Source organism: Emys orbicularis, chromosome 8 (genome assembly GCF_028017835.1).
Source record: "Emys orbicularis isolate rEmyOrb1 chromosome 8, rEmyOrb1.hap1, whole genome shotgun sequence".
NCBI lineage: Eukaryota > Metazoa > Chordata > Testudines > Emydidae > Emys > Emys orbicularis.
In genome coordinates, this window is record NC_088690.1 from 17,241,586 (window position 1) to 17,253,828 (window position 12,243).

Here is a 12,243-nt window from a genome sequence, read left to right on the forward strand (position 1 = left end):
GCCTACTGTACTCACTGTTCACTTGCTAAAGTGCATCCTGCTATTAGTGGTGTGATTGTAGGGAATGTAATTGAACATAATTTAGTGAAATCATGTAGCTAACCTAAAGCATGCTCCAATTATTTTGAACCTATAAAAACAGTTGCTTGGATGTTTCAGCTCCCGTTTTCATTAGATTCCAGAGTCCTCTTTTTATACCTGATATGCGTCGCTATATGCATCATTATAGGAACTGTCTTTATTTATGTGAGGTAATAGAATTTTACTGTAAGTTATAATTCAAATGATATTTTAATTGGAACCAAAATGTACATGAAATGTGGTGTCATATTTTACTTGTAGGAGCTATAAGAGGCTCAATTCTGATTTTGCTTGCTAAAAGTGTTTTTGATTTTAAACTGCTGCAGGAAATGGTAATGGAAGATGAACAAAGGGTTTAAAATCCATGCTGGGATAATATTTAATGTTCTGTTTTTAACCCCTTCATTAATGGTCACATGTTTGTTGTACTCCACTAAGTAGGTTTAAAATGAAATACCAGTATTGTTCCAGTAAATAAATGTGCAGTCCATTTCATATTATTATTTTCTTTCATTTCTTTTTATCGTCAGAGTCTCTTAAAATATTTTTCATTTGTAAAATTTCTTGGGAAAAAAAGGAGTGAAAGTGCATTATTTCAAAAAAAAAAAGTATTAAACTGAGGAGTATGTACGTACATGGGTAGCCTTTTAGTGTGTGGAGAAGAAAGAAGTAATTTGTAGGTACGTGGCAAAATGTTTGAAACCTCTTTATTTTGTTTTTAATCCATCAGAGAAAAGTGGGGGCACCACCTCCGATGAAGTTGCCACCTCCTTATAAAGCACCCAAAAGACTCCAGTCAGAGGAGGATGCTGTGGAGGAGGAGGATTTTTATACAGAGGGTAAGTAGTACCACATTTATCTAAGAAGCGCATTGTATTTTTATGGACTATAATCTGTCTGTGTGATAGTGCTACATAGCAGTGACATTGTTGTTACAAGTACTGTGTATGGATTAATTTCCGTCAGCGTGAGTAGTGCTCCATATGATGTGGAGAGCTGGTCTCAAACTTCTCTTTACTGTAGACTTCTCTTTTTAAGGTGGAAGCTCTTGCCCTTCCAACTGCAACCCTCGAGCTTCCCTCTTTGCCGGAGTGCGGAAAGGTGCTTGATTCATTTTTAGTTTAGTTGGTCAAAAAGCAATGAACAAGATCTAAGCTGACCTACAATTTGCAGGGGAGTGTCGCTGCTTGAAGGCAGATAAGATGCTTCAGCATTGTGACAGCAGCAGCTGTGCAGATCAGTTTGAGAACCATCAGTACTCAGAACCCACCCCAAAGAGCTTGCAGTCTAGATTATACATCACAGTGCGGGCATTATACCTTTCTTTTAAAAAAAAAAAAAATGCAGGGGAATTATTATTGGAATTACGGTTTAAGGATTTTAGGGCAGAAGCATGATTTTAATGAAGGTTTTCCATGAAGAGCCTGGGGGAGTGAGAGAAAGTTATGCAGAGAGTGGGTAATTAAGAGGCTTGGGTGGAACAAAAGGAGCATCAGGTCTGTCACAATGGGCTCCTTGAAAGGTGATTTATTTTGTATAGCAGCCTTAATCCCTCAAATGCTATTATTTCTACAGATATTTCACAATGATTTATGCTTTGATCAACATGGAAGTGCAGGCATCTATAAATCGGAACACTATGTCTGTTCAGGAGCGCCCCGCAACACTTCCTAGAGGTTCAGGACCTATTCGGGTGGCTCTAGCTTTAGATAAACAGAAAGTAATTACCCAATAGGAGTGACTCTCAGATGACCAACGAGAGTTGATTTGAGAATTATCTATATCGCACTCAGCACCAGGGTAACTGAGAAACTTACAAAAACTAGTCAATGTGTTGATTTCCTCTCCTCTTGTTCCTCTCTCCCCCTTACTATGGACCGGTACTTGTGTGTGTTCCTGTGTGTGGTGTTATGAGTATTTTTGTTTGATTGTTTGTTTATTTGTGGGAAAGCCAGAGGAAAGAGATGCATTTTGCTTTTTGACCTGTAAGTGGTCAGGTCTGTGGCCAAGTCTTGTTCTTGTGAATAGAAGTTCTAAAGCCACAGGACTGCTGATGAGGAAGGTCTCTGACCGGCTCTTATGAATTTAATCCTTGTTGTTAGCAGTGCCATTTTACCTCTCGAGCACAGTTGTTGTTGTAAGCCTTGATCAGAGGCTGAGACAGTCATCAAGACGGTTTTGGGTCTGTCCCATTAAGATTTTGGAGGTGAGGATCTTGATTGGTTATTCTCTGGGGAACCAGCTAAGGTTATGTCAAAATTACCACTTATGTCGGTATAATTTATGTCTCTTAGGAGTGTGAATAAGCCACCCCCCTGAGCTACATAAGGGAGACTGATCTAAGCGCCGGTGTGGACAGCGCTATGTCGGTGGGAGACCTTCTCCCGCCGATGTAGTTAAAGCCGCTCATTGGGGTTGGATTAATTAAGTCAATGGCAGAGCTCTCTGCTGTCGGCTTAGAGTGGCTACACAAGAGAGCTTACATCGACGCAGCTGCACCACTGTAAGCTCCCTAGTGTAGCTATAGCCATAGTAAATGGAGCATAGGGTGATGTGTTTAAGTCCGCCTCTGTTGCTTAATTGGTGAGCTGCTGTATGTTGAACCAGTAGGAGCTTTTCCAAAGTTCCTACTTTCAATCCCAAGTACAGAGTGTTACTAGAAATGAGCCTGGAAGTTTATAAAAGTGTCGTAGGTCCTTATCTGTCAGGTTGGATGAAGCATCTGGGCCAGCTGAAAATGGAAGAAGGCATTGCGGGATGCTGTAGCTGTTTGTAATAGAGAGAAGAAATGCGTAGCATTTGACTCCTAACTCTCTCTAGTTTTAGGATAAATGGATCTTCTGCCTTTAGACCAAACTATTCAGTCCTTAATCTATCAGCCTATGCAGCCTCCCTTCATTGAGGCTGATTCCAGCCTGAAGCTGGTGTTACCAGATATAAATCTCAACAAAAGATCCTGGATCCAGCATTGCCTGATGAGGCCAAGGTTCCAACCAAGTGTTTCATGGCAAATGTGTAGTCACAGACCACTCCTTTACCTCACTCTCGGTTGTAACGTTTAAGCTGGGATCGACATTCCCAATTTAGTGTATCTACAGTCTGCTTCAGAAAGTGAACCAGGTTCATGCAGGATAAAAGACAGCAAGATAGGATGGTCTTCAGCCTGAAATAAAACTTCAAAATGGTTTGTTTTAATTACTATTTTCAGAATATTAAAGAAAATGTGTGTGGGAGGGTTTTTTTATTCTTCTCTTGGGAATGATTTTCCATGGTGGAGGAGTAGGTTAGTAACCCGCATGCCCTCTGAACAGTGGGTTTCAAATAGATTTTTTAAAAATACTGTAAAATGAAGCCATTTGCACTAGCAATAAATCATGGCAGGGTATACATCAGTAGGCAATGGTGTGCTGGTTTCGTGGTTGAAGGCCAGAAATGTGCACTAAGAATTTGCCGATAGACCACTAATGCACACCTTGTTGTAGCTTATTACTAAAATGAGGGGTTGGGAGTGGAAAGGGAAAAAAATTAGTTTGTAAGTAGAGTTTTTCTCAAGGTTTTCCATAGGTATTAGGAGCTATGGAATTTTGTTTGACTTTATAATTGAATTATATGCACACGACGGAGGATCATAATTTATCCTAAAAAAAAATTAAAATTTATACAAAAATAAAAAAATTCAAAGTGAGTGGAGTAAACCAGACAGACGTTAACTCTGGCAAGAGCTCGGAATCCTGTCATTTCAAGAGGCATTTTTCATTAACTTCTCCCTTTTAATTAGAAAATGAAATTGATCTGATTGATTCATATTGGTTTTTAAAGTAAAAGAAAAACGATTTGTAAAGAGTGGTTTTATGGTGATTCAAGCTCTAGACTAGGACTCAGGATACTTGAGTTCAATTCCTGGCTCTGCCACAGATTTCCTTTGTGTATTTGGGCAAGTCGCTTAATCTCCCAGCACCTCAGTTCCCCATCAGTAAGAGGGTATAATAATACTTCCTTCCCTTTGCCTTATCTATTTAGACAATTTGAAGTCAGTGGAGCTGAGTGAAGGCATAGGGGTCTGTCTTCATGGTGCTCCTTGCAGGATTCTTGCCTTAGGTTAGTTATGAGCACTTAAGGGCAGGGACTGTCTCTTTGTATATGTTTTTACAGATGCTAGCACAATGGAGCTCTGATCTCAGTTGGAGCCTCCAAAAGCTTCCCTAAAGCTGATGGTTCCAGAAATACCCAAACTAGTGAGATGTGATGGCTTATTCTTTTTTCATAAAATCAATCATCATCTACACCTTTAAAAATGAATCTATTTCCCCACCTTTTTGTCAACTGTCTGAAATGGGCCATCTTGATTATCTCTACAAAAATTTTTTTTTCTCCTGCTGATAATAGCTCATCTTAATTAATTAGCCTCTTAGAGTTGATATGGCAACTTCCACCTTTTCATGTTCTCTGTATGCATATATATCTTCTTACTATATGTTCCATTCTATGCATCTGATGAAGTGGGCTGTAGCCCACGAAAGCTTATGCTCAAATAAATTTATTAGTCTCTAAGGTGCCACAAGTACTCCTGTTCTTTTTGCAAATACATGCTGTACATTTAATGTGCAAAAATATAAAATTACAAAGGGAACCAAGAAGGCCATAAATATCATGAATTAATGACATTAAAAATATTAGAATAATCAGATTACTGAATAATTGTAAGTGTTTGAAAAAATGTCAGCAGTGTTAAGGAGTAAATTGACTTTGATAAATCAGTGAAGCTATTGGGGGATCTGGTTGCTTAGAGTTTGTCAAGTCCTTTTGGGTGAGGCTGCATTGTGAAACAAGAAAAATAACACGATGACACACTTTGCAGGGGACTGGAGTAGATGACCTCTCGAGGTCCCTTCCAGTCCTATGACTCTATGATTTTCATTGCTGCTGCAAAATATAGAAATGTTTACTCAGAGACAAAGACGAGGAAGCTTCTGCAGTCAAACACTGCCTCTCCAATAGATGTCACTACAATCAACAGCAAATAGCAATGAGGGTTTCAAAGAGTGTAAAGATATGACCAGGCAAAAATAAGTATATAAACCTTTATGAAAGGCTGAGGCATTAACAATTTCTAATATTTACAATGTTAATTTTGCTAAATGTACTAACAAGTGTATTCAGCTTTGTGTGTCTTCATAGATAATGCAAAATAGCCAGGATTACACAAATAAAGCTGACTTTCATTTTTGAGCTGCATGTTAATCCTTATTTAATGTCTCTACACTGCTAATCTTCTCTTTCTATTCTTATTCAGACTTGTAATTAGCTAAAAATACGGAGGTTTCTAGCTCACCCCTAATAAAAGGGCCAATTTTAGCAATTGGACCAATTTTAGCAAAAGGACCAATTTTTAGCAATATATAGCAATTATACTATGCTTTATAATTTAGAGCGTCCTTGCAAGCCTTTGTACCACATGAGGATACAGACCCTGATGTCAGTGCCCTTGTTGTGTTTTTCTCTTATGTTTTTGAATCATACGCATAAACTTTCTTAATCTGGTGTAGTGCTGCAATATTGAAATTACATTCTCAATGAATTACTGGTAAAATTGTAACTGGAAACATTTGTGTCTGGAATTTTACTATGTACATGCGTATAATCCACTGAACAGATGGTTTCTCTGTGTGTGTTGTGCATATATATTACAAAGAAAGGTTAGATTATGTTAAAAATGAGTGAATTAATGGTGATACAAAATAACTGAATTACTCAATAGAAAGATTCACCATTTGGAGTAAAGAATGAATAGGAAATTCCTAACATGACTACATTTAGAAACTACAGTTATAAACCTGTAAGACTTTTTTAACCATTTTTAAATGACCAAAATGAGAAATTTAACATCTCTTTAACGTTTCAATTCAGTATTCACATTACAATAAAACCAATACTGCTTGTTTAAGAGTGGTGATAAAATACAATCACTGATTAAGTTGAAAATTTTTGCATGCTAATAATGGTAAGATGGTTTTGTGTCTGACACATAAAAATGATGCAAGAACACCGTTTAGTAATAGAAAACTATAAGATGATACATTGGTTCAGGTCACTTAAATTAGCAAAAGTTCACTGATAACCCCTGTAATTTGCACTAAAAGGATGCACAGATATAATTAATGCCATTAACTATTTTTCTCTCTCTCTCTCTGCAGTAAGAGTGGCTCATTAAACACAATATTAACTGCAACTAGCTGTGAAAAACATAAATGGTTTTGTCTTAAATAGACTTGTTTCTTGGGATAGAGATGTCATTTTTAATGCTAGCAGGGTAAGCCAGTGCAACAAACAGCAGCCGTAGAGCATCAGTGGGTCAGATGTGGGAAACCAGAGATTTGCTTCTCCCTGCGTACTTTTATAGGCAGCTTTAATCTGCTGACAGATGTAACTGTTAGCTTGTGGGTAGCTTGAAATTAGCGTAACTGATTGCATCTCATAATAGAAAGAGACGGACAGTTTGCCCTTAAGGAGAGAAAATTCTCAGAAAAATAGGCCCAAGGTCGTTGGAAGAAAGACGAGCACTGAGTCTGTGTATGATGAGGATTTGAGCTGCTTACAGCATTGAATGTTTGTCAGGAATGCAGATCTCTTGAAGTACATGCTGGTACAGCAATGGTACAAGGGGGGTTCCCAGGTAAGGATTCATATATGTGTATATATATGCATTGTAGTTGTTTCCAGCAAGCCATTTTAAGTATTTTAATGATCATTCAGAACTAATGAAGTCATAAAGGCAAGAGAATAGTATAGTAGCACAAACCATTTTTCTCAGCTGAGAGCATGTACATATACTATGTAAGGCTCTTGTGATGAATTCAGTACCTTTAAATTATTTGTCTTATGTTTCATTGTCAATCACTGTTATAATATACTTGAATGCATGACACCAGCATGCAAAATTGACAACAGCAGATCAGTGCTTTAAAGTATCAGAATTCCTAATATTAAATTTCTTGTTGGTACATGGAATAATCTACTCTTTCTCATAACTGTTGTGGTGGTGTGGAGACAGATGGCTGAATTTTCTTCACTTTGCCTGGTAAGAATGTGTTAGGTAAATATTTTTAGAGTAGACTAAAAAGCTGCTGGGGAAACCTAAACTGAATATTCAGCATTTTCATTGTATAAGGAAGCAGAATGGGAATAATGCAACTTGGTAGTAGACAAGCAAGAGCTATTGCAATGAAGTGTAATCTAATCTTTGTGTTGCCTCAAATCTCATTTGATGTTAGGTATGATCGTTTTTTCTGACACAAGCCAGGTGTCCAAGTATTAGTATTAAAGCATTTGTCATGAAATATATTTTGTCTTGGTATTGAAAGGTTTGAATATTAAATTCTTCAAAACATGGTAAGGGTGTTGGGAAACCTGATGTGAACTTATTCAGATACTGCAGATGCCTAACTTCTCCTAACTTATTACTGTAGAAAGTAGGGTTTGTGTTGTAAAACTGCGTACAAAAGGCATTACTGTACAAACGTACTTAGAGAGGATTATACTAGTAGATCTCTCTATTACTTTGTCACTGAAAAACACAGTATCACTGCAATGACTTGCAATTAAAAACGTGGCATGATTGGACAGGGAAGAGGTTTTTAAGTATTTGCATGAATAATGAATCAATACACCAGGAAGAGGCTATGTGTCTAAATTATTGAACAGCTGATTTTTAGATAGCATCTTTCAGCTGTACTCCTCACAAATGATGCTATATTACTGTGGAGGGAGTGGGGGGAAGAGATATGCAGCATGTCTGGTCCAGAATAAGCAGAGCCCAACTTCCAGCTATTCTTGGTTTAAGCAGTAGCCATTGGGAATACAAAGTGCTAATAAATCCTCTATAAGAAGGAAAAGTAAAAATGTTAGTCTATATTTTTATATAGAGATCAGTTATTAAATTTCCCATAGTATGACAGTAATTGAGACAGCAGTCCAGCCTAATTTCTTTAACTGTTCAAGAGAGTCAAAATTATTTTTCTCGCACATCAGTAATGTGCATTTCCCCCCTTGATCCAACATACTAATTTTTAATAACTAGTCATCAATATTCCTTCAGCTTCTCACAGCTATGAAATACATCCAAAGGCTGAACTAGAATTCTTAGCCATAGGTATGTGAGATACATAACACAATGACGGACTGTTTTTAAAGTATGCTTTTATACCTGTGGAGTGCCAACATACATTTTGAAAAGTAATTGCATCTTGGCATTTTGCCCATGATGTGTCACACAGATTGACATCTGTTTTTCTAATCTATCAGCAGTTCTAAAGCACCTGTCTCCATAGTAATAAGTGCAGTACATAATTAGAATTAGAAGAAACACAGTGGGAACAGAGGGCAGTCAATTTTCTATCCTACTGTAGAAGTATAATGAGCCTCTAATTGTTAGTATGATGTTACACATCATGAGTGGGTTCATCAGTGACTGGAGGCTGAAATTTTCTCTCCTTGCTCCTACCAAAAGTAAATGATTACTAAGGCTGTAAAGTCATCAAATCATTGAGCTTTTGGGGACCTTAGAAGACAATGGCAATTTGTTATGCTTTTGGTGGTAGCATATGTGTGCGCATATGTATATAAACATATGGACTACGCGAGGGGGGTGGGATAAGTAAAGGTTTGAGCAGCATGATTTTGTAAGGGCCGCATTACTGCAATTACAATGACAAAGCCGTGAGTGAGCTGTGTAGGTCATCTCAAACTAGTGTCAGGAAAACCTTTTGTAGCACACTGTTTCCTGTTCTGTAGATGCCATACGTATTATAGAAAAATATTATGGGAATGTTTTGGAGAGCTTTTGAAACTTGCACTGAGACTATTTTTTGTATTCCTCTATCTGTAAAGTCAAGTTCATTAATTACCATGAGTCTAAATGCACAGCTCGGCGAGCCATAAGAACCTGTAAAATTAGCTGAAGTTGCTTATCTAGACCTAAAAATGTTGCAGTTTTAAGGACCATTACATCAGGGTCTTACAGGGTAGAAGTGAAAGCTGACTCCTGCTGGGAAACAGAGACTCTTCCCTACTCTTGGTATAATGCTTCTGTTCCGAGGCTACAGGGCCATGAGATATTGGATGCAAGTCCCAACATGTAGAAAAGCTGCTTCTTGTCCCAAACTGAATCTTAACCACTCTGGGCCTTGAGCGGGGGTAGATTGGATGGAAACTGCATATTTGTGAGGAGAAAGAGGAAAGATTTTAATTTAAAAAAAGAAAAAAAATAGTTGTTAGAAGCTTTCCCAGGCTTTGGAATGTTAAAGTAAATGCTAAGGGAGCATGTGCCCGTGAGGAGGTGAAAGATGCATGATAATCTTATCACATTTGTTCTGTTTTGTGTACAGCACCTAGCACAATGGGGTCCTGGTTGATGATTAGGGCTCGTAGACACACACAATGTATGTGTATATGGGGGGGAAGGATAGCTCAGTGGTTTGAGCATTGGCCTGCTAAACCCAGGGTTGTGAGTTCAATCCTTGAGGGGGCCACTTAGGGATCTGGGGGAAAAAATCTGTCTGGGGATTGGTCCTGCTTTGAGCAGGGGGTTGGACTAGATGACCTCCCTGAGGTCCCTTCCAACCCTGATATTCTATGATTCTATGAAACAGGGCTAAGTTATGTCTCTTCAAGCTGTGCCTGAGAATAAGGAGGATTATACCAGCCATACTGTTCTTGGAGGTATTGTGGTATTACATCTTAGTCCCTCCATATGCTGTGGGATCAGGGCAGCTAGTGGTACCACTTGCTACACTTTTTTATTTATTTTTTTAAAGTAGGCTGCACTCCCCCTATGTAATGATCCTGGTGCTGTCTGGTTTGTTGGGATCATGGCTCTTTCCTGGCACAGTCCTTCTTGGCCTTTTGGCACTAACAAGTCCCCCGGGTGCCCAACTAGGGCTGAAGGGGCTCCCTGGGCGCTCTCACCCTTCTAGCATACCTGCACCAGGTTATCCATGGTTTAGTCCTTAAAACCTAGAAAGCCTTCTTCATCAGATTACTAAAACTGATGATAAACCAGATGTAAAGGTTTAATGCCGTTCTTTCCTGCCTTAAATTGTGACCGATTATCCTAGGAGTTGTTTTGAGAATAATACGATATAATTTTATAGTGTATAATTCATGTGTTCATCTCAGGACGCACCGTGGTGTCACATGTAGGGAAGTCCTGCAGTGAGAAGGTGTGGGGGTAATTGGGCCCACTAGACAAGGAGATGCATGAAGCACTGATGACACCATGCCAGCAATACAAGCTGGTTGATGGTATAGAGGAGATGAGTTTTGAATATTAATTTTGAAGGGGGGAAATTCATGATGTGCGGGAACTGGACAGACTGTTGCACATAGCTGGTGAGGTCGAGAATGGAGAGGGGGAAGAAATGCGATGAGTCCAGAACTTGCCTCACAGAGGTGGAGGTATGTGAAGGGATGAGCTTAAGGAGGCATATGGAGAATGGCTATGAAGGGCCTTGAGGCAGATGGAAAGGATTTTGTAATGGAGGGGGAGTTAGGCAAGGCCCTTTAGGATCAGGCATGAGGTGGTCTTTTTTGTGGGCATGGGTGAGCAAGTGTATTGTGACATTCTAAATAGAGAGGTTGTGAAAGAGGCTGCTGCAGCCAGGGGAAGGAAAGGGTGAATATCATTTGCGATGGCTGCTGGTGGGGAAAAAGAGATGGCTGTCTGCACAAGGAGCAGCTAGCAGGAAAGCACATTCTCTGGTCCCTCCATGAATGTTTACAGCAGCCAGTGAGCTCTCTCCCTTCTTCCCTTCCCATGCCATCATCTAGCCGCACTAGCATCCTGGAGTCCCCTATTAGCTTCCTTAGAGGCAGAGGCCAGGGAGATAGATATTCCTCTTCCTGGGACTCGGATTCTGTCTCGGGTGTTACCTGAGCCATGCTCCCAGAACTGCCTCCAAGTAGGACTCGGAGCCAGGGTCAGGGGAAAAATTAAAAATGATTCAATATTTATTAACTAATGTATTTTAAAGGAACAGATTCCCAGTTGGATACTCAGAGTATGAACTGTAATGATTTAGAAAACAATATTGGTGTCAAAAACAGAGAACACGCACACTTAGGGTGATTGGTACACAGCCAGTCATTGGCAGAGTAAGGAGCAGAACCCAGGAATCTTGACTTTAAAAATACTTATTATTGGTATTTTCACACCCAGGAGCTCCCAGTTATGGAACTAGGCTCTGCACAAATACTTGTTTCTTCCTTTGTTCAGGCAGGACACGATTTTAACAAGAAATTATTATTACTTGTTTTGTGTCAGCAATGTGTTTTGCTCTGCTTAGTGCACAGTAATAAAGACAGTCTCCAGTATTGCCAACACAAATAATATTTGGTGTTTTTCTTCACACCCCAGCTACCAAAGTCAAAGGATTACATGGGAATCTTGGCATTTTTTTTTTTTTTTTTTTTTTTAAAGAAAGTTTCTAGTCTTTATGGTTGTGGGGAAAAGCTGGGACATCTGACCCAGGTGTAATGTAAAGGTTCAAAAATCAGAAGGCAAAGAAAGAGGCCCACACTTACTATTTTTTTAATCTCATGATTTTTAAGGCCATCTTATGTTTTTTGGGGCCTTACTCATAGTTTTTGGCAATTGTGACACTAGGTTGGCAATTGTGACTTTCTCCCCAGAAGATCTTACACAGAGACAGATACTTAGAGTATAGGACAAACTGGGAAGTTCAGTGATGGGAAGAATTTCATGTTTTTAAATCCCCTGGTAGGCCTTTTAGAAAAAGTGGGGAATTTTAAAGGGGACTGGAAGGACTTTATTTAAAAATATACACTAGATAGCAGAAGCAGAGGTAGCTGCATCAGTTGGTTTGAAGGCTGGACAGGGATGAACTTACCAAAATATGACCCTGAATGGTTAATGGCACCACTGCAGTTGAGTTCAGAAATCAGGAGATAAATGTGTATAAGAATAATTTCCAAGCTGAAATATATATTAAACTAATTCCCAACTTTCAAGCCTTTGTGTTCCATGTATGCATTATGGTACCTTTGCAAGTAGCATAAAGTGTTAAATACGGCAAAAAACTGGCAGGAAAATACTTCAGAATGGTCGGATCTGCTTTCTCACCATTAGCTAGCCAGAAATGCTTCTTC

The 12,243-nt window shown here is 39.0% G+C and overlaps 1 protein-coding gene across 1 annotated transcript in view; it reads left to right on the forward strand.

Annotated features, from left to right (window-relative positions):
• The window catches only part of PATJ (PATJ crumbs cell polarity complex component), a 210,458-nt gene that overhangs the window by 100,784 nt on the left and 97,431 nt on the right, over window positions 1-12,243 (forward strand). The window contains exon 28 of the mRNA XM_065409300.1: window positions 812-920. Within this exon, the coding sequence (XP_065265372.1) occupies window positions 812-920 (109 nt within the window). The remainder of the gene's footprint in view (window positions 1-811; window positions 921-12,243) is intronic.